This window comes from Magallana gigas, chromosome 5 (assembly GCF_963853765.1).
Source record: "Magallana gigas chromosome 5, xbMagGiga1.1, whole genome shotgun sequence".
NCBI classification, from domain to species: domain Eukaryota; kingdom Metazoa; phylum Mollusca; class Bivalvia; order Ostreida; family Ostreidae; genus Magallana; species Magallana gigas.
This window is the reverse complement of record NC_088857.1, coordinates 37,718,391-37,741,811: the sequence shown is the minus strand read 5'-3', so window position 1 is coordinate 37,741,811 and position 23,421 is coordinate 37,718,391. Positions and strand designations below refer to the sequence as shown.

Genomic DNA, 23,421 nt, shown 5'->3' with positions numbered 1-23,421 from the left:
ACACCAGAAAACATTGTTTTGTGTAACATATTAATAAACAGCACTTCTGAGAGCACTTCTGCATCTATCTATGTGTTATTTATTTTATAAATTATTTATGTTCGTTTGAGTTATAAGGAATAAGAACATAAAATGTTTAACTGAAATGTTATGTACAGAGTAAATAATCATGGCAGGAATGAAGAGAAGGGCATAATGAAACATATGTATGCTAACAAAATAGACCGGCTATTACGTAATTTTACCCTGTTTGGTGTTTCAGGCCAATAAGCTGGAACAGAATGTCAATCTCCAGGGGTGTAATCTGAGAAAATTCCTGGGCCTGGTACATCATCTCCTCTGCAAACCATACAATCTTTATACTCAATCATAAGTGCAAAATACATAGACATAATATCAAATTGTGAGCAATAATGCATCACTTTTGTATTAGCACTACACATCTGACAACCCCAACTGCATGAGTGAATGGTGCATGGCTCCCTGATTTGTTGCCAGAGTGCTTGCTTCAGAGAGATATGCACCAAAAAGCACTGCTAATTTCTTTCAACATATTTTGATTAAGGTTCCTCCACACCCCGTGACTTTTCCAATTTCCTTTACAATTTTAACGAAAACCGGAAGTTTCGTTTTGGCTGCGAACTAAATAATATAGGGCTGAAAATATGGTACCAATTTATGCAAAATACGATTATCTATAAATGCATATCAAGGACGACCAAATAGACGTCCTAATTTTTTTGGAAAAAAATATTTATGAAAATGAAAAATAAAGAATTGTACATATTTTTTAAACCTGTGGATAAAAACTCAAAACCAACTCAACTTGTATTAAACAATTGCTATGAAATCATTTTTCAACAAGAAATTGAAGCAAAAGTGTCAAATTCAAGAAAAAATGAAAATTTCTAAAAATCAAACCGAACCCGATTGAAATATATCTGATCCACAACAAAACTGAATTAAATTGAAATATATTACAATTATGGAGAGATATTGAGATTGTTTCGATGCAAAATTATTTGTTTATTTACGGGTCGTTAAATGGATACCAAACTTTCTTATTATCTTGCAGTAGTTTAGTAAAAAAGTAATTTTAAAAAATTTATGATCGGGATCAGCTTATTCCAATCGGGATCGGGTCAAATTTACAAAATCGGTATATATCTAAATTTCTGCTTTTTCGATTCAATTTCTTTGTAAAATATTTTTGTTTGATAAGTACTTTATTTGATTATATGTTAATCTTAACATTTTATCCACAAATTAAAAAAATATGAATAAAAATATTTTTTAATTTTCATAAATATTTTTTTCCTCGAAAAAATAGGAAGTTTATTTGGTCGTCCTTGATATGCATTTATAGATAATCGTATTTTGCATAAATTGGTACCAAATTTTCAGCTCTTAACTGTCCTGTTTGCAGAAAAAACGAAACTTCCGGTTTTCGTTAAAAATTACAAAAAAATTCATATAAAAAAATTTAAAGCCGATATCGGAAAGATTTTTTTACAACCTTTCTAAAATATTATTCTCTATTGATTAAGCATAACATGCACAGGTGTGTGGAGGAACCTTAAAGAAAATCAATTTTTCAGAGACTCAACTCATCAATGTATATGTATCCATCAATTTCTGACAATTGTTTCCTTCATCATGTGAAGTAACTACATATTTTAAGTTACCGTATTTTTCGGAAATTAGGTTGATACTTTTTTTCCTGACACGTGGACCTCGCCCTATTCATCGCTTCGCCCAATTTATGGTTTTTTTTTTGGTTGGAAAATTTGATATGAAATTTTGCAAAAATTTATGCAATCCTCCAATAAAATCGTGAGTGTTTACTATAATACTGCTTGAATTTCTGTGTAAAAATCTTATGGATTTTAATCAATATACTGTAGTAATTTATCATTTAAACAAAATTAAATGTAAATAGATTTATTTATTCTTACATTTCTTTCTTAGATCACTGACTGAATCATCTTTCGATCATTATTATATGCTGTCATGCATTTTGATCGTGTGCTTACAATAAACAGGAAATCGATTTCGCGCGGTAAAAGTAAAATGAGAACCGTACAAAGGGTAATTACGGGGGAAAAACATCGTCGGGTAGAAATTAAAAAAAAACAATTTGTTTTCATAATAGAATACATGAACAAGTTTTTTTCTGTATATTCAACTTAAAACTTTCGATGAAATTTTGGCCAGGTGTCTCTGAAATCAGTCTGGGTAGCGCTTACTTTGTTTATACAAAGTTGAACTCTCGGCACGTGCTACTCATGCCCGCAGGCTTTAATAAGATCAGAGGTTGACTCGTGTGTATATACACAGTGAAAAGTCACACAGAGACACAGGGTGGCATGTGCTACAGTAGTCATGCCTCCAGGCTAGGTTACTATCCCCCGGTTAACACCAGTTTGTACACATGGCAGGGAAGTAATAAAAAACGATCTTAAATTAAAACCGGCCGTACTGAATTAATTGGTTCGAAAAATTTTGATGCAATTTCAGAAATTTTCTTAGGATGTTTTCAAGAAATACTTTTTATTTCCCTTTTGTTTAAAACTGTGAAATAAGATTAAAGGTTACTATCTGATAACGTTATTGGTTTAAAACCATTTATTCATTAGAACTAGCAGTAATTTTTTGACCAATTCTTCGATGTCGACCTATTTATACTTTTTTTTTATTTTTTGGCTAAAAACGGCCTCCTTCGCCCAATAAACCGTATCGACCTAATTTTCGAAAAATATGGTACTTCATTTTTACTACTTTGTACATGTATTTTAAATGAACATTCTTACTTAATACTTCATGCTTTTAATTCTCTATGATAACAATCATGTTAAGATTTCTATCCTGATAGTGTCATAACTGAATTACATGATGTGTAATACATACAAAATGGTTTTGCTCTTTGCATTAACAATCACATTATATAAATACCGGTAGTGCCTGTTTGAGAGGGTAACTGTTGAAATTGACACCCCGAAAAAACCATTGTCAACCGGTTTAGCACTATTTATTTTATTTTTCTGAATGTCTTATTTTTAAAGAGAATTTTACTGCTTTTATATAGAAATGAAGTGAATTCTACGGCGAACTGTACGCGCAGAGTTCACGCGCATGTAACAATTTGTTGTGTTACCCATTGCTAAGTGTGTTGCTAACACTGAGGGTAATAGAACAAATTACCAACTGCGTCTAAACCAATCAGATTTCAGTATTTAACATGAAAGTATAATAATCCACAATATTACCTTTGGTGACCTCCATAGTTTTATCACGACGAGTACAGGCCAAGTATAGCTTCTGAACCAGCTCAAGGTTATTCAGCAATGATACAAAAGCAGTGAAGTAAGCATAGCTGATCTGTCGATGACCTCCACCCACTGCAACCTAAACAGAATAAAACATTCAATTGAAATGTTACTGACTAAAGCTCAATTCCATCAAGATTTTATATAAGACCCTAGCATGTATTAACTGGCATACAGAGAACGACTTCACTTATTTCTACCCCATGGGTTACTATAGTACTTACTGTCACCAGATTTTCTTTCACAAAGGGTGTGAGAAGATAGCTTTTTAATTTGCACATGATCTCCTCAAAGTCCTTGGGATTGATGCTTCCAGTGTCCCCCTTGTCACGCCTTCTGAATGCTTGCAATGCATGTTCTTCATGAAAATCCTACAAAACACAAGCATGTTTAAAACCATTAAGGTAGACATTTGGTAAATCAAATTATTCTACTGTGTCTTAAAGCTGCATTTTTTTTTATGCAGATAGATCAAACATTTGTTTTAAGATAGATCAAAAGTATCCCCCCCCCCCCTTTCAAAAAATAAAATTTAAAATAAAACACAAACATTACCACAAAGTTATCACACTTAGTTTAAAATGAAAATAAGCATAAAAATAATGAGTCAAATTTGTACATTCCTTATCTGAATGTTGCTTCACCATTGATAACACATTTCACCACATGCATGTTGTTTAAATTCAGTCAATAATCTTCAAAACAGAGAGGAAATCTTACGTGGATCAGCTGAGTGAACTCTGAGTAAGTGATTTTCCTTTGCTTGTCCTTCCCAAAGTGAAGTGATATAAATTCACTGTTGAAATTGAAGGGAATTTCTCGATTCAGTGTTGTGTGTTTGATAATATCTTCAAATTCACCTGCAATATAAATTTGAAATCTCCATGACATTATAAAGACAGCAGTTGATGATTATACATTGTGATAAATACTTTACCTTTCAAAACAGAGATCTTATATGTGTGAAATATTATGAAAGGTAAAGTACACAAAATTATAGTTTCAGTAAATAAAAATAGATCATGATAAAGTTTCTTCGGGGTAATGTTACACTTCCATGGTTATCTCACATTGCATGGCTATAAAACAAGTACACTCACTGCATGAAAGATATCCATTCCCATTCCTGTCAAAAACCTGGAAGGCCAGAGCATACATGGCATCAGGCAGGCAAAGAAGGGCCTCAAAGGCCTGAAACTCTGTAAAGGAAATCTTTCTGAAAAAAAAATTCAGAAGAAAATGTTAGCAGTGTCCCAATCAATATATATTATGTGTGTGTATTCTCTCTCTCTCTCTCTCTCTCTCTCTCTCTCGGCATAACAATATTAACAATAAAATGGTCAACTCTTCTTACCCATCTCTGGAAGTGTCTACACTGGAAGCGAACAGCTTCAATGTGTATTCATCACAATTCTCGCCAAGAAAGCCCAGGTACCTCTGTATGAGATCGCCATAGGTCATGTACTGTTCCCCATCTTCTACAACACTGGCATACTAGATTAAGAAGGTTTGTTCAGGTGAATTGGTTAATATAACTTGTTATAATCAAAAGGCATACACATGGATAATTTGGGCGTCAAATTTTTATAAAATTACAAAACTTAATTAAATTTGAGATAAATTTAAGTAAGCAGAAATTGAACAAATTGTAAAAGTGATACCCCTGTTAAGGCCCATTTGCAAGGTATATCCATCATTTTAACAATCAATGAAAAAGAATTCTACTGTTCTTACCTGCGAAAATATTTCTTTCAACTGATCTTGATCAGCTCTCTTAAATACTTCCACCTGCAAATAGTTTTATATATATAGTATAGTTGTAAATTTTTCATGCTGCTGAAATTAGAACAAAAAAAATTTGGCCTATATAAAGTTTTTTTTTAGTTTGGTCACATTGGCTTATGGACAAAATAGCAATGTAAAGTAACCCAAATGACCACCAAAAATCAAACTGAAACTAGACTGTTTACCAACGGGAAGTAACTCTTTCAAGGTAACAAGTCATGCCCTTCAGGGCAAGGGGGTCTTGTATAATTGATAATAAAACATGAGATCAATGAATGCAAAACAAAAATTCATTTTTTATGAAGATAAAACTTTGTAAAAACTTTTCTATCTCACCTTCCTATGTTTCACTTCACATTGTGCTGTCTTGATGGGCCAAACTTTGGAAACAATTTCAAGAAGATGCTGAAAATAAATTAAATATTTAGTCACAATGTGCAAACTTAGTCATTTTTAATAAATATTATGGGACCATAACATAATTTAATATCGTTGTCTTTTCATTTTCAAAGCAGGTTGGCTTTCAAGGGCTTCAAATCCTGCAAAACATGACACTGCGATAACTCACGTCTTTGCCATTAGCCGCCATGTCTCGCTAACAGAAAAGATCATGCTCTCATTTTCATACGATTGGTTATCCCCTTTTCGAGTGCCGTGATCGCAGCAGACGTGTCAAGGACAATGCATGTTAAGAATCGATAAACCAAGAGATAGTACGAAAATCAACTACTTCGGAAGTCAGAAAAATGGCGGGTAAGACGATATTTTTGTTGTCTCAGACAAAAACTTTATTAATAAAAATAATCCTTTGAACGGTTTTAAGAATAGTCAAGATTACTTTAAAATTTGGGGTAGTTATGAAATAAACCGTCAGACATATTAAAGAGCACAAACTCGTAATGCAACATCTTTTTTCTTCTTTCTTTAGTTCGAAATTCCTCTGTAGATTATCACAGGCATGCATTATATGCTCTTTAGGAAATACTCAAACGTAAATTAGTGTATTTTGGAGTATATCAGTGACGTATTATAGTATATACGTCCCTGATTATACTTAATTAAAAAACAATCTGCTCATGCATTTTATGTTAACATTTATTTGTTAAAAAATTAAAAGAAAATTAACCATATTTTATCACCACTCCTTTTTCAGGTTTGACAAAAAATAAATATGATGTATATAAATGCTCAGCAAACGACGCCATACATTTCAAGCTTGGTAAGTACCAAATTTGTATGAGGTAATAAAGTTTATAGCAAAGCTAATGTTGGTTTACATTGTTTTCCTTTGTTTCACCATTCATTTATGATAAATGAGTTTTTCAAAATTTTTATGAAGGGTGGAGAAGTCCTTTAAAAATTTTCTAGTACAAAAAGTTTATTTGATAGACTATATACTCCTGACTTTGATTAATTTCAGCCTTGTACATGGTGTTAAAATCTTGGATTGAATAGAAACTAGTCCTGCAAAAGAGAGAAAGAGTTGATTAAAATGTTGGATATGTTCGTATTAATTTCATCAAATTCAGTTGACTTTTTTTTTAGTGAGAAAAGAAGAAGACCTTGATGATGATAAGTCAACATTTCTTCCAGAGATGACACATCAAGTGTTTGGAGAAAAGTAAAGCATTATTAATTCATTTACCTCTGTCTCTTTTTTAAAGATATTATAATACGCAACATGGAAATGATTAAAACAGCATTACATACAGAAAAGCAAATATTTAATTTTGCAGAAAAGCAAATATTTAATTTTTCTCTATTTCATGCATGTACATATGGTGGCATATATCTGCCCCTTGTGTGCAAGTTATTTTTCCATCAAATATGTCGACATGCAAGATAAATATGTTGACATGCAAGATAATTATGTCAACATGCAACATAACTATGTTGACATGCAAGAAAATTGCAATCAGATAAGAATTATCCAAAATCTAAAAAATTCTCAAATATAGCCCACTTGTGACATCCAAGATGATAGATGCTACCTTTTTATGTTGACATGCAACTTCTTTATGTTCACATGCAAGATAAATATGTTGACATGCAACTTATTTATGTCAACATGCAACTTATTTATGTCAACATGCAACTTATTTATGTCAACATGCAACTTATTTATGTCAACATGCAACTTACTTATGTTGACATGCGAGATGAATATGTTGACATGCAACTTAGCTAAGTTAACATGCGAGATAAATATGTTGAAATGGAACTTATAAGTTGTATGTCAACATAACTTAGTCGCATGTTAACATAACTAAGTTTCATGTCGACATAAATAAGTTGCATGTCGACATAAAGAAGTTGCATATTAACATAACTAAGTTGCATGTCGACATAAATAAGTTGCATGTCGACATAACTAAGTTGCATGTCAACATAAATAAGTTGCATGTTGACATCAATAGGTAGCGTATCTAGCATCTTGAATGTCACATGTTGGTGATATTTGAGATTTTTCATAACTCTTATTTGATTGCAGTTTTCTTGCATGTCAACATAATTATGTTGCATGTTGACATAACTATCTTGCATGTCAACATATTTATCTTGCATGTCCACATAATTAATAGAAAAATAACTTGCACACAAGGGGCAGAGATATGCCACCATATGTACATGTACATTCAGGGATTTTTTTGTGGATCTGTGTTCTTGTTAATGTACAGTTATACTTTCATATCATTTAGCATTTTTCTCTTTGAACAGCGAGAGTATATTTGGATACAAAGACTTGACTGTAGAGATGTATTACACTGCTGCCAAGTTGACCCCATTCATTAATCTACAGTACATCACAAAAATTGTTCCAGAATTACACGAAGGACTCCAGGTACAAATATAAGAATTATCAATATTAAGATCTTATCTTCATATAATATGTTTTACGGTGCAACCGTTGGGGTGAGCACAGCACGTGATCAAACAATGAAATATAATAAATCAATAAAAATAAAATTAACAACGTAAAATTTGAATGCAAAAAAATAAAACATACGTATTTTTCATTCATAGTTTATCAGATTTGTTATAATTTATTTATTCATAAGTAGAACAGTAGTTTAATCTCAGATACAATGTTGTTGAATAATAAAGATTTTAATACATGTATATAAATATTCATTGCCCTGTATCTCCTCTTTTAAAGTGATTGTAACGTCAGTTCATCCCCCTTTTTTTGCAGTATACATTTTTTCTTAAACCTACATATAAAACTTGACTCATCATAGAGCCCCCCCCCCCCCCCCCCCCCCATGTTAAAAAAATAATATTTAATTTTTTTTCAATTTACACATAATAAATCGACTTATCATGGATTTGCCCCCTCCACTTTAAAAAAAAAAATTAATGTTTAATTTTCTTTTTTTTTAATTTACGCTTAAAAATATTTGCTTATCATATTAAAAGAAACCATTGAACTGCTAAAGAGCTGAAGGATTAGAATTTTCATGATTTTTTTTTTCTTTTTGCTTGCAAAGATTTTTTGGATGAAGCTGCCATCCATCCACCCACCCACCCCCTTTTTAAAAAAGGCGATGCTACGTGTACGTTCCAGGAAATTACCATAATTATAGTGAATAAAATAAATGTGAGCATTCATCCAAATGAGTGCAATTTACAACTGTTTCCTGTATCTGAAGAAATGTCATTATTCTTCAGCTGTTCTTTAGCTTAGCCTTTGCAAGATTTTAGAGGATTTTGGTCATTTCAGCAGATTTACAATAACTTCAATATTAGAGTAATTTCCCATTATCAGTGCTTATTGTGACGTCAAACCTGACGTTGGTTAAGTGCCGTCTGACTCCTTAAAACTGGCCTGAGAAATAAAAGTACGCGAAGTATACCTTTTTATTTACTTAAAAAGCGTGATGTTCTTAAAATTACACATCTTATATGCTTCTCAAAAGATTTACTTTGATTCTCGCGAGAACGTGAGGTTGGAAACCATTGGTACTATGAATTGTGGGTCAAAATTTACTGACGCCGAAAAATCTATCGGATCAATGTGTAAACCTTTGTGACGTCACTCGATTGTTTTTGATTGAGAGTGTACTGAGGTGAACTTTAGAGGTAGCACTCATCGTTATTGTTTTTATGTTGTCTTGCTGATTCTCGTGAGAGTGTGAAGTGATAAAAATTTCCATGATTACAGAGAACTACTGGGACGGTTAAAACAATGCATTACTGGTCCGATTTACTGACGCCAAAAAAATCCGTTAAATGAATGTGCAACTACATGTAGTCCGAATTTTCTATTCACACACGCCTTGCCGGTAGAGCTCGCTTCGCTCCGGCGCTGTGCGCCGGCGAGCTGCGCTCGCTATAATGTTAATGGTTTAAAATAAAATTATTTACCATGAATTTTCAGCCTGATGATGTCATCGGGAAGCTTCAGGAGGTCATCCCCCCTGGCTTTCTGACCAGCAGAGATGCCTTCATTAATTCCATACCTAAAGATGCTGAATTTAAACCCTATGGAAAACTTGTGCATTCATTTACAGTTCACAAAGGTACATTTACTTATTCATGTCGTTGATTTTGTTTCAGAATATAAACATATTATATTCCCCCCTTTCATAGATCTAACAGTATTTATGGTACATGATAAAAGATATTACCCGGTAATGATTAATTTTTCAAGTTAGTGCATATCTTTGACATTTGTTTTGTATTTGCATTTTATTGCATTCTATTGCATTTGAGGCAATTTTTGAAACTGAAAACGTTAATTTCCAAATTGCAAAAAAAATATACATGTATTTTTATGTATCTTACAGAGGGAAGAGACAGGCAATTTGAAATCTACAAGACGGGTATTGAAGCCCCAGGTTTCCGTGATTACCATGAGAAATTACAAACGTTCATCTTGTTCTTTATTGATGCTGCCTCATTCATAGATGTGGATGATGAGCGATGGCAGTTCTTTTTGCTGTATGTGGTACATAATATTGAAAACATCACAATTTCTCATATATTCCACCCAATCTGCTTTGAAAATTAAGGAAATAATGCAAATTTCTGTGGTAGAAGTTTGATACAATACATTAAATATAGCAACATGTTTCTTTTATAAAAACATTGAAGTAATATAGTAGTTAAAGTTTATAAAGAAATGGAGCAGGATATTTATACATACTGTCATATTCCTTTTAAAATATAGTTTAGAAAAAAAAATTGTATTTGTAGATTTGAGAAATATAAGTACAATGGAAATCCAATGTATGCTGTAGCTGGATACATGACCATATACAATTATTATGCTTACCCAGAGAAAGTGCGCCCTAGAGTCAGGTACATCGCTCAGTTAGAGCCCTTTGTATCACTAAGAATGGATGCTGACCCCAATAGTATTTGCCTTCAGGTTTAATTGACAAGTCCTAGCAGACCCATTGTTTTATTTGACTTTATTAAAGTTTAACAGCTATACAGCAAAGTGCTATGAAAAACAAATTTGATTTCATTGTAAATATAGTTCATTATATCCAATAACTTTGTAATAGAGTTTTAGATAATGGAATAAAACTGACTTTGTTTTATGTTAGCATGGATTTGTTGTAGGTGTAAAATTTCTAACCAAGCTTTACTTGCTCTAGATATTATAAATTTGTTTTTCTAAGTACATGTTAAAGACTGAATGTTATTTGCAATTTGCATTCTCATTTACGAAATAATTTGTAGTCAAGTTCTAGTCCTGCCCCCGTTCCAGAGGATGGGTCTGTGTGCTGAGATGCTGCAGACCTTCTACAACGACGCATACAGGAGGAAGGAGGTGCTGGACATCACAGGTAAAGACAGGCAGTTTATGTGTTGTGAACTGTATCGAGAAATCATTTAATAGAACTGTTTTGCAATTTTCACAGTGCTACATGTACCTACCAATGTTTTTATAACATTTTTTATACCCCCGCAAACGAAGTTTAGGGGGGTATATTGGTTTCACCCTGTCCGTCTGTCCGTCTGTCTGTAGACGTAACTTTGTCCCCCCTATAGAATTTTTTATTACTGCATGGAACAGTTTGAAAATTTGTACATATGTTGAACACCATCTGAAGATGTGCACCTGCAATTTTTTTTAAGATCAGACAAGATTTAATGATTTTATGACAGTTTTCATTTTCCTTATTCTATATATTGTACACTAATGTTGAAAAGTAAGGGAGGTAATCCTTACAGATTTTATTAATTAATTAATAGAAAACACTCTAAAATATATTTATATAAATACATCCAGATGGAGTTTTTTGTCTTTATATCTTAATTAATAAAAAAAAATTATTTTTTATAAGTATTCTATCAACTGACAATGCAAAGTTTTTGTTTGTCAATGATAAATTCTTAGGAGCTAATGAGAACATCAAAGACAAGTGTGGCTGAATTCATTCGTCCCAAGGGAGCCATTATCTGAGCCATGGCTCAGATGGAGCATGTGTTTAGGGGAAATTGATAATCTGTAAAATGGGTGATGGTTTTGGGGCTATTTTAAAACTGTTTCATGTAAACCAAAAGGTCTATCATTATAAGGAAATAAATAATATAATTATTAATAAAGAAGTTAAACTATTTTTAGAGGTTGTTGAAATTTATTTGTCAAGTAATTTGATGAAGTGACCCTATTGGGCATTAATTTAAATGAAATTCAAAATTACTGATATGATTGTAGTGTTTTGGCAATTTTAAAATTGTTTGTAATATTAAATTTTCTTTTTTACGTATTTTTACATAGTATGGTAATTATGGTAATGTTTTGGGAGTTTATTAAATTTAACAAACTCATCAAAGAAAATCATAGTCCTATGGGATCAATTTTCTGATATGGAGTTCAATTGTGCCATAGGAGAAAGTGAGGAAAATTTGAAACAACTAATTGCATCTGTCAAGACTCTTATTAGAAAGATATTGAAAGTTTTATCAACAGAAGAGCATTGCTTGGCTACCGGTATTTCTATTCACTGCAAAGGGAGGGGTTATTGTCATTTTGTTGGTTTTTCCTTAAATCAATTAAATTAAAAAAATATATCATCAAATACATACATTTGTAAATGTATTACTGTTATAGATATGTTTTTACAGTGAAATTCTGACAATTTTGATTTTAATTTTTCTTTGTTAACTTTTTTTTTTTTTTTTTACAATTCTAGAAATTTTTTTTTGTATGTGTTCCAAACCTTAATTATTATTCAATTCAATTATTTGTCCCATTTGAAATTAGCCTAGCGGGGGTATTAGTCCCATTAGGACAGTTCTAGTTGATTTTGATTTTTAAAAAAGTGATTTATTGTGTTACAAACTCGGTATACAGAGTTCCTGTCATATTTTACTCAAAATTATTCAAATTGGTGATTTATTTTTGTAGCTTATGTTATTTCAGTTTATAAACATGTATGTCAATGTATTACTTGCACTTGCGTATCCTTTGCAATGAAAATTACGTGTACCTGTATACAATGTACTAGATCATATTTTAATTGCTTAAAAAAATATTTTTTTCTAAATAGTTGAAGATCCATCAGAAAACTTTCAGAGAGTGAGAGATTTTGTGGATGTCAAGAATTGCCAGGGTCTTTCATCATTTCAGCCATCAAAACTCCTCAAAGGTTTTTCAGAAGAAATGCAGAAGGAGGCCAGGGAAAAATTCAAACTCAATAGGGTAATGATATATTACTTTATTCTTTTTTTGGCTCGTTTTCTTTGTACATGTACATTGCTAAAAGTGACAAATGGAACTCGTATATATAGGTACTTCAGTCTCTTTGATTACTTATTTTGTACTGAAATTTTTTTTCTGCCAGCATATGTACTGTACTTTGCATGATTGTACATGTATAAACATTTTGTAGAGACAAGCTAGAAGGGTGTACGAGATTTTGCGGTTGAAGGCAACAGACATGAGTGACAAAGAACAGTACAAGTCATACCGACTGGACATGAAGAAGAGGCTCAATGCTCCATTTCAGGTATATGCAGCACAAGTATTAATTTTTTTTCTACACATATGTAAGGGACTAGATAATCTTTTATTGGTACAGTATATTTTGCAGGTAAATTCGGTTTATACAAAGATTTTTTCATATGCATGGTTTCATAATCATATGCATTTGTAAGTTAAACACCCACACACTTTAGTATTACATTCATGTATTTTTGAACCAACCTGAAAAATTGACCTAGCTTTAGATACCAATCAGGTTCAATTCAATTATTGAATTTTAGAAATTGAGGTGAATAAAGCCACATGATATACACTGTAGGTATAAACTTAGCTATAGTTAGTGATTGTTCCAGACCTGCTAAATAGCATCAAACTTGGACTTTTGTACAGACTCCAATAGTTATTTGGGGTTTAGTTAAATCTGCTTTCAAGATATTTTGTTGCTGACTAAATTTGAAATGCTCAAGATATATGATATACAATAAATTAAGAACGACTATGCTTTTCATTTATTTAATTAAATTTTGTGATAAAAACATATAAATGGACCAATTGCTTCTTCATGCATCACAAATTTATGCTTTTGGTTTTATCAGTCACATAATTATTTCAAAATCATTGAAAGAAAGGTGAACATTTTGCAAATGTTAAATCTAATTGCATTACGCATACACGTACAGTTTATTAAACGTAACCTACATGTATATTTTGGTATGTGTACCTGTATAAAACATTCTTTTATCTCCACTCGGATCCATAGGTGTACACGTTCAAATGCTTAACCTCTTTAATATAGCTAAATTTCTGCTACATTTCAATGTTTTAGGTATCTTGTGATATGTTTGGTATTTTAAAATTTATTTGGAAAATAGATCAGTTTCAAAACTTACAATAATGCAATATTCATTTCAGAAAAATGGTCGAGATTTTGACAAACTCAAGAACGTTCTACGTCCAGATGAATTTTCCGCCACGTTAAGCTCCATCACAGAGGATCAAAGACACCAGTATTTAGAGTCCACGTTTCAGGAAAATGTAGAAACGTATCGAAAAGTTATAGATCGATTGGCAACGCATTAATCTACAGATTCTGCGTAAGTTCTGTGATTGTTTTGGCAACGGAAAGTTTGTGCATCTCAACATTAACCTGATGGAAACTGGTATTTTCTTTTTGGTTGTTTGGGGTTTTTCAAATAGGGGGAGGTCAAAATTAATATCTCATTACATAATCATTGTTGTTTCATAAAATGAAGAATTGTGGAAAAAAAACACCTTTAAATTGTGGTATTTTCTAGTCCCAGTGTTGGCTAACAAAACACTACCTGTACATCACCACTGCTCATTTTGCAGTAAAAGAAGGTTTTGTGGACTGTTATAGTGTGTTCAGTTTATAAAACTTAAGCTAAAACATCCATTTTCTTTCATTTTCTATTACTGGTACTCTATGATCTGCATAAATGGTTATGTTGTTATGTGTATGTGCCTTGACATTTTATCATTTGACTTTGCACTTGATGAGTTTATCTACATGTCCTTTATTTTCCCTGCATGGCCGTGCAAAGTACATGTACTTGTGTATTGAATTGCTGATTTCAAAGTAAAAACTCAGAATATATAATATATCAAAAAGTTAAAGTCAACAAAAATTAGGTAAAGGTCATTAATGAAAGTCAAATATGCCACAACAATTACAGATGAGATGTAATTTATTTGGTTTGTTTAGTGTTGTATTTTCTGTTAATGATGTGTAAACCACACATATTATTTGGCATTTGATATTGATGTTCTGCTTATGAATATTGATTTACCTCATGAATTCTAAAGAAAGATATTTATACACAATTATGTGAGAAGATTGTATATTTAGTGCCATGTTTGTCTTTTTATTTGGGACTTCATTGTACAGAGTTGGTGTAAGTGTTCTAATATCCCATTCATTGTGCTGCAAACAGCTGCTCATCTTTTAAGTACAGAAAAGGTAGCTTTAATAATTGATGGCTAGTAAACTAAAGTCTCTAGGGTACCTTGTAGTAGATTGTCTCCATGTATCATACATATACATTTTGTATTTATTTTTGTCTTGTGTAAAAGGTGATGAAATAAGGGCGAATGAAATATTCTTCATCTGTTCTCAATAAATTGAAACTATGACCGTTTTATTCTGATTTATTCTTGGCTCTGTTGTAGAGAAAATAACATTTTATGATATATCCATCAGTGATTATGTTTATTACTAGTCTATGAAATTTGTTTGGAAGAAAAAATCCCTCAGTCAATGTCAACGTCTAGATAATTTAGACTTTGGAAAGCACAGCTGATTGTCTTGATCTTTCAGTCTCAGGAGGATCAAAGCCTGCAGTCTGTCCACTTCTTTCTTTAGTGCGATTTCTGGTCTAATACCCATTTCTTAAGTGCCTAAAATGTAAGTTCAGTTGTAGAAAAAAATATACTGAATTTGCTGCCAGGGAGCATTACAGGTTACAATTTCTTGTTTGGTAGAATAAGGATTATTATTTAAGTTATTCAGATGAAATTTTTTTTTTATATACCACATGTAGTGTTCAAAGGGACAAACATCTGATAATTTGTAGGGGCATTAAGAAAGTCTACAACTACGATAGCTTTTTTCCTTTATATAAAATGGGTATTCAAAATCTTTAACAAGGGAATTATGGAAACCCAAATTAATTTCTACCATACACATGTATTACCTGGATACCGTCATACACAGGTGTACAATAGTCCTTGACAAAATTTTCTGGCAAATCTTTGTCCATTCCTAAACTTCTGCTGTAGCTCAAAGCATTTCCACCATCAAAAGGAACATAACAAAGCCTGGTGGTTAGTTCATCCACTGGTCGCAGAAAAGCTGGACCACCAGCCATCACCTGACAACAAAGGAAAAAACGCATTCAGAAGTTATATATAGCAGCTTACATCAATGCCACTGCTCGTTACAGATGATTTATTTTGCTTTCCATACCACAGTAACAAGCATGGGTTTCTGTGGATAAATATACCGGTACAAAAAAATGTATAAATTGACTCAAATAAAATGACTTCAAATTGCAGTCTTTCTTGGTGAAAAATATGTAGCAAATATTATTGTAATAATATATAATAATAGCTAATAAGATATTTGAAAAAAAAGGAGAAGTCCCAACATACGGCGACTCCGCACTCGTCTAGTATCGCTTTGCACATCTCCTCACACGTCTTGATTCCTCGCCTCTTGAGGTTCTCCTTGATTACCTCAAAGTCAGGGAATATGTAGTATCCAGCAGTCGGCTTAACGGCCTTAACCCCCACAGAGGTCAACTCCCTGGTTCAACAAAAAATTCAATTCAGATGATGTATTATTGTTTTAAATTTTTAGAGAAAAAAAATACACTATCTATACTTTGTGTTGAAATATCAATTTTCAATCAAATTTTCATAAAATTATCTTTTTAAATGGAATTAAAAGCTGATAAATGTTTAGCTAGAGAGATCTTGACCAGTAACAATAAGATCCAACGGCGTCCAGAATCCTTGAGCAGTGTTTGATGTAACTGTCACACAGGTCTAAATTCTGGAACATCTACAGGCAGAGACACAGCAAAATTTCAGTACAGTACCATTGAGCAACTTGCGGAATTTAACAAGCAATTGACGGAATTTAAGCAGTTGACGGAATTAATCGAGCAACTTACAGCAGTTGACGGAATTTTACGAGGAAATGATGGAATAAAACGAGCAGTTCACGGAAATTTTCGGGCAATTGAAGGAATTTTTCGAGCATTTAGACTTTGCTTACCTCCGTGGCAGCATATTGTACAGGTGAGGGGGCGGAGGTGTAGGTGTGGCTAGCAGCACTCCTTACAGCTCGTCTTAGGTCCGATAACTGCTTGGGGTACATGTGGTATCCCAGCTACAAGAACCGAAAGTTTTAAGGGAAGTCATTTTTTTCTCTCAAGAATTTGACTGCGAAAGTTGAACTTTCTCAAGAATTGGACTGCAAAAGTTGAACTACGGACGTAAACTAAAATGTTGTACGTTTTTCAAAGTTTCTACGGCACCATTTTTGAAAATGGAATATACTGGTAAATAAACTATTACTATGATATATACTTGTAAATGCATTTCTTTAATCATCAACTGTATTTTTGTGTTTAAACACCGGTCTATACCAAGAAACTAAAATAAATTGTAAATGTCATGAACATGTTTATCATGTTTTGTCCTCCAGAATTCACAGGCTTGTTGTAACGGAAATCATCATTGAAGATCGTCTGGGCGCATCTATACATCTATAAATGGGGTAGATGAGATTCTTACACTGTTTGGATGTAAGTTTTGAAATAGCTTACCCTCCATCCCCCAGCACTGGCCCATTTAGACAGCCCGGTACTTATAATGGTACCTTCTGGGTAAAACTAGAGGGAACACAAATAGCAACTTGATCAGTAATATCGTAACAAAAACACCAAATATATAACGTTAGTACTGTATATCATATTGTGGTCAAAATATCGCTGGATTTATTTTCCGTGAAAAAAAATCGGTTAATTAAATTCTCCAATACAGAGGAATCCAACAGACCAAAACTACAGTATAAGAAAACATTTTTTCTAACAACTTGCTAAGACCTGACAAAAATTAATCATATTTCGAATGCTTTTAGAGCATAGCTGAATGTATTGTATTGAATCAGAATTTTTAAGTTTTATTTAACAAATCGGCGCGAAATCAATTTTTAGAGCGCAAGCAAAGTCATTCTTGCACAAATTAGAATGGTATCGATTGCTAGTTTATTCACTGCATACATTATAAAGAAGATGGGGGAATAAGATGGCGCAAATGCCCATTCGGTTTAGTAGTGAAATACAATTTTAAATTTATTTTTCCCCAATTAAATCTATTCAAATATATTATAATACAACTTTGCAAAAGCAATATTTCTAACTATAGTCAGTTTTTGAGATATTTAACAATAAATAAGTAAAAAAAATTTTGTCGGAAATTTTGGTGGTATCGAACCCGTAACATAAAAACGCTAGATATATAAGGTTAGCTTATGCCAGGTACTCTAACCACTGAGCCATTTCAGACACAACAAAGTGGGCTTTTTAAATGCCAGGTACTCTAACCACTGAGCCATTTCAGACACAACAAAGTGGGCTTTTTAAATATTATATGTGACTAAGGTCACGAACTACCGGACTTGTATTATTTTTTCAAAACGTTCAGTTGTTTGGATACAAAATGGTATTTTTAATGTATAGTGGGTCATCTCTCCACGTTTTTGTTGATTGAAATCGGTTTGTTTTCCAATAGACCTTAATTAGACTATGAAAAAAATATGGAGCACAGACCCACTCTATAAAAGAAAATGCCTTGAAGTTCTAAAAAATGACAGTATTTGCAGGTTTTGATACGTATACGCTTGTTTGAGGCAACACATTCCAAGTATTGAACATACCTATAGGTTAAAAATCAATGATTCGTTAAATATATATTGTTTTAAATGATTTAAAAAAAACCATCAGATTTATTGATACTTTAATTTTTCAGTAGCCTGTCCGATTGCGTATGGGCATTTTATACGCCTTATCCACCAATCTTCTTTAATCGGTTTGATGTGTCAAAAAATCTATTGGCATCGCATTCGAGTCCCCACGACAGACAGTATAGATTTAAAGCAACATTGCATGAAAAAGGAGAAGAGTTCCCATTCATAGAATGACTTCAATCGCATATATTTTACACATTCGTTTTGGGGTTGGGTTTTTCCTCATTTCTTTCATTTTTGAAAGTGTAACAGTATAATTGTTTTACTGCGTGAAAGGTTTTTTTTCGTTACGATATTTTTTTGCAATATTCTGTCTTCAGATTCTTACCTTAGCTAGGGACACGTGCTTTTGGTCGTATCGAATTCTGGAGTAGATTTCGTCCGACAGCACAATGATATTATGTTTCCTAAACGTATTGCTGAAAATGAAATCATTTCTTTGTCAGTAGCAATATCATGAATGCCAACCGTTCATCTAAGTACTAGCACATTTAAAACTTTTATTGGATTTTCCTCTGACAAACGATTACTGTGTAGAACTCGTTCATGCGTGGATCCAGAAATTTCCCCCGGAAGGGGAGGGGTTTGAGAGATAATTTTGTTTGACGGAGATAGTCCAAGATCTATTTTTGATAATTCTATTATATATGTGAATTTAATAAAATTGAAATTTCCAGGGTTTAGCGTGTGCAGGGGTCCGGAGCTCCTCTGTCCCATCTAGATCCCCGCATGATGTTAATATTCGACTTTTTATACCGGCATAGTTATTCTGGTTACCTTAGCTCCTGTAGTTCTGTCGCAGTATAACTTGTTCCGGCTGAAACGGAACTGGCTTTAATTTCACAAATTACACACTCTTTAATTTATGATAACCTTCGCAATATTTTTTTTGTGAAAAATTCACAAATATTCAATTCCTAAATTTTTACAAGCGCTTTGTTTTGTATCAGTAAAATAGTACAGAAAATATTGGTCCTTTCATTTAAGATTGCAACGGTGAAATATTTTGTTTTTCATGAATAAAGAAAAATTCATGTCTAATATCCATCTCCAACAACACAACTTCGTACGACTTATTTATTCTTACTTGGATTGTCGGGGTTATTTAGAATCAGAAGTCGGTTCTTTTTCAGTTGGTTCTTGTTCACAAACTGCGGAAAAAAGATATTACAAAAGGACAAACCTAAATTATTGTAGTCACATAAATGTGTGTAATTGTCTAATTATACATATCCTGAGTATTTTAAACACTTACATCGTCAATTATCTTTGGCGAGATTTTCCAGGCGTCCTCTAGACCCGTCTCTAACACAAACGGTTCGTGGTGAGCTAAGCGGGCCTGTGGTTTGTAAGTTGTCCAAGACGGAGATATCACTAAAACGTCTGAAACAAAATTGGAATATCTTCTGCATTTTTGTATTTAGGCCAAAACTGTAAAGTAACACAAGGATACACATAATAAATATATACCACAACTGAGATAATCATCGGAAACCCACGGTTGATTACCCAGGTAGTCTGCGTTCCATAGAGAGATCATAGACATATAACGAAGGGCGTTATATGTCTATGGAGAGATGAACGAAGCGTAATCAACCGTGGTTTTACTGCGATGAATTGATGAGACAAATTATACAGTAAACTATATTTTGTGCAAGAAAGGAGAAAGACTTGCCCGAACATGAACTAGCTACAGCTATATTCAAATTATTGTTATGTTGATGTAATGGAAACATTAATTTTTTAATTAAAAACCCTTACCTTTAATTCAACCTAAGAGCCCATTGAATTTTTTTTTTCATAAATGTATGACCGATATATATAGAATATCACACTTTTGTTTTGATCTCGGCCCTGGTATCAGCCCGAGCGGTTGGTATCGGCCCAAGCCCGAAGGGCGCGGGCCGATACCATCCGAGGGCTGATACCAGGGACGAGATCAAAACAAAAGTGTGATGTTGTTTATATCATATATCTAAAATCAAAGAATTTAATTCAAATTTAAATTCCAAATAAGGAATATAATTTATCATGAAGAAGCTATAGATTTTTTTTTCGGATTTACAAAACTAGTTCGTTTTTATTTCTTTTATATGTGTTAAAACTGTAAGAGTTGTCGGACTTTGTTGACAAACGATCGTCATTTGAAATACAGTAGAAGGGAGTCTGTCGTCTAAAATGAAGCACTATCTTCTAGAATTCAAAATTATCGCGAGAGAAACTTCCCTCCTACGCAGCTTCGTTATGAGTCAAATTTTTTCACTGGGATTTCGTAAGTTTCCCGTCAGATTCCATTCATAAAGATCCATACTGTTATAGCAACTAGAAAGTTGTTTGAGAACGTTCATAAGCGCGTCCATTACTTTAACCCCTTAATTTTTACAGTCTAATCTGTGGTTTTCTAAGATTAAGTCTCGTTCCATCCTTCTCTATATCCTCCATAATTTAAACGTTGATTGATATTAAATAAAGCGTGCTATTGTTCTAAATACACAACCGTTGTGTAGGTTACCTCCCCTTACTTAGATACACATCACTCTTTGGCGCTATTTTTGAATTATTATTTTTCAATTTTTGGTAATAAATAAAAATATTCAGACGTGTAAGGTGATAATTTGTATTATGTATTCGTTATTCTATCGTTATTTCACAAACTAGTCTTAATTTAAAGCAGAGATATATGGAAATTATCAATTTCAAATTTGAGGGCAATACACCCCCTTGACGACGGGCTGAGACAGAGAAATATCAGCCCCGAGGGCGATACAGCCCTAGCGTCCGGTTGCCTTCTCACCTAGTCCAAAACACGTGTATCAGGGCTGATACACTACTAGGTATATGATATAAAGATATTTTCATCAAATATGAAATACATATCGCACAAAAATTATATGCTGACCTAAAACCTAGTCTACCACAGTATTTACAGATGATAATAATTGACATCGGTATAAATACTATGGTTGAAAATACATGTATTTTTATATTAAACGCTGAGCAAATATGTTTAAGTATGCTTCTTGAGAAATGTAGGCAGAAAGTTTTAAAATTACATAATATTTTAAACTAGCTCTTCATTTGACTGAACGCTTATTTACCTCCATTGAAGACGTGCATAACAAGGTAGATCAGCTCCTTGCTCCCGGGTCCCACCACGATCTCCTCAGGGTCAAGGTCGTCAAAGCCGTCATATTTCTGGTGAAAATCGCATATTGCTTGTCGGAGCTGCTTCAGCCCTTTGTGATTAAAAATAAAACATGCATGTACATATATGTAACAATCGTGATCAACGCTTACTATTAGTAATTGACTCATGAATGAAACTTTTCCTTCAGCGATGCCACCCACCCCAACCACCCCTAGCCATTATTTTCCTTTTTTTCTCTTTCACAAAACCACACTTTTTTACCCTTTTATTTGTTCTCTTTCAAAAAGTGGACAGGCGTGAAGTCAATGTCGGATCATTTTTCTAATGATAAAAACCAACCGTATTGGAAAGGTGTCATAATTTTGCATCAGATAAAATCAATTTTCTTTTATATGCATTGTTCAATGGCACTATAATAATTCAGTATATAGTTGTGAGATAACCATAACATTGATTAATTCAATTTTTTATGGAGACCCGATTTCAATTCTCTCGGTAATCAGATCCTAGCTCACTGTAAGAATTTCTCTGAATATCCAAAAGGTGATCAGTCACTGTAAAATTTATTTAGGGGTAAATCTGTGTCTCTGAACTTTTAAAACTTTCTTTGCATCATTGTGCTGCATCGTAGGATACCCACGGGGGATACTAGTAAGTAAAAAAAAAGACGCGAGTACCAGTATAGGTACATGTATCCGACGATGATTGTGCTGTATATGATCAACATATATTTAACAACGAAATATCGATAGATATCTTTTTAAACTTGAAAGACATTTCTGTATGTCTGAGATATATCAGATAAACATGTGCTAGATATCAGACAGAACATTTGAAACCTTAATGAAACCTTAAATAAAGAATACAAGTGACCACCAATTTTTTAAATCTCATTTTTTTATTACGTGTGATGTGTTCTCTCTCTCTCTCTCTCTCTCTCTCTCTCTCTCTCTCTCTCTCAGAGATTAATTCAATCAATGTCATATTTACCAATTTTCGCGGGTGGTTCGAGTGTGTGGCCTTCGGTAAGATAAGATTCACGTACATGTTATCTTGCTTAATTGCATTTCACATAGAAACGAAAAAATTCTAACTCAAAACACATTCTATAAGTGACTGACTTTGCTCTTGTACTGTATACGAGCACAGGCACCTGAATTTTTATCAATAAGTCGCTTAATAAGTCATATATCGAAAAATTCTACCCCTACTGTGTATTTATATATAGTAGGGGTAGAATTTTTCGATATATGACTTATTAAGCGACTGATTGATAAAAATTCAGGTGCCTGTGATACGAGACGTCGAGCAAAATAACCACATTTACATGCTTCCGATCAATATAACGCAGGAACCTACCTGCTACGGGGAGATAGGCATTTTCCCCAGCATGGTCCTTCAATGCCTGCACGGCCGATTCCACGACTGGAAAAGGCGACTGTCCAAACGCAAAATGGTAAATCTTTCTCCCAGACTGAATCAAGTCCCGTATATGTTCGTTGAACAAAAGATTGGAGGCAGGGGCATACTCGGCTAAATCCGTCCTGACCAGGTCTGTCATTGCCGCTGGTATATTTATCTTTCCGGTTAGGAATAAGAAGGTCGCTCGACGCTCTGGCTAAATCAGCTGATTTTATTGGAAATTTTCCATATCGCGCTCAGAAAATGTAAA

General features: G+C 33.1%; 3 protein-coding genes across 3 annotated transcripts in view; 1 reads left to right on the top strand and 2 right to left on the bottom strand.

Annotated features, from left to right (window-relative positions):
- The window catches only part of LOC105328804 (electrogenic aspartate/glutamate antiporter SLC25A13, mitochondrial), a 19,285-nt gene extending 13,482 nt beyond the window's left edge, over positions 1-5,803 (bottom strand). Inside the window, exons 1-9 of the mRNA XM_011429819.4 lie at positions 5,680-5,803; positions 5,448-5,516; positions 5,061-5,114; positions 4,681-4,820; positions 4,427-4,542; positions 4,047-4,186; positions 3,551-3,697; positions 3,267-3,405; positions 246-339 (exon numbers count right to left, since the gene is read on the bottom strand). Coding sequence (XP_011428121.1) covers positions 246-339; positions 3,267-3,405; positions 3,551-3,697; positions 4,047-4,186; positions 4,427-4,542; positions 4,681-4,820; positions 5,061-5,114; positions 5,448-5,516; positions 5,680-5,700 — 920 coding nt within the window. The 5' untranslated portion in view covers positions 5,701-5,803. The remainder of the gene's footprint in view (positions 1-245; positions 340-3,266; positions 3,406-3,550; positions 3,698-4,046; positions 4,187-4,426; positions 4,543-4,680; positions 4,821-5,060; positions 5,115-5,447; positions 5,517-5,679) is intronic.
- LOC105328806 (histone acetyltransferase type B catalytic subunit) lies at positions 5,783-15,209 on the top strand. Its single transcript, XM_066084973.1, has 11 exons — positions 5,783-5,864; positions 6,265-6,330; positions 6,657-6,732; positions 7,830-7,953; positions 9,490-9,631; positions 9,899-10,052; positions 10,308-10,412; positions 10,800-10,906; positions 12,617-12,768; positions 12,959-13,075; positions 13,963-15,209. The coding sequence occupies exons 1-11, from the start codon at positions 5,858-5,860 to the stop codon at positions 14,128-14,130; spliced, it is 1,218 nt and encodes a 405-aa protein (XP_065941045.1). The 5' UTR covers positions 5,783-5,857; the 3' UTR covers positions 14,131-15,209.
- On the bottom strand, positions 15,201-23,421 carry LOC105328805 (aspartate aminotransferase). Its single transcript, XM_011429820.4, has 12 exons — positions 23,109-23,421; positions 21,700-21,837; positions 19,857-19,984; positions 19,689-19,752; positions 19,379-19,418; positions 18,930-19,020; positions 17,400-17,465; positions 16,847-16,960; positions 16,548-16,630; positions 16,219-16,372; positions 15,762-15,938; positions 15,201-15,465 (listed from the first exon to the last, which is right to left on the bottom strand). Exons 1-12 carry the CDS (start codon positions 23,308-23,310, stop codon positions 15,427-15,429), a joined length of 1,296 nt encoding a protein of 431 aa, XP_011428122.3. The 5' UTR covers positions 23,311-23,421; the 3' UTR covers positions 15,201-15,426.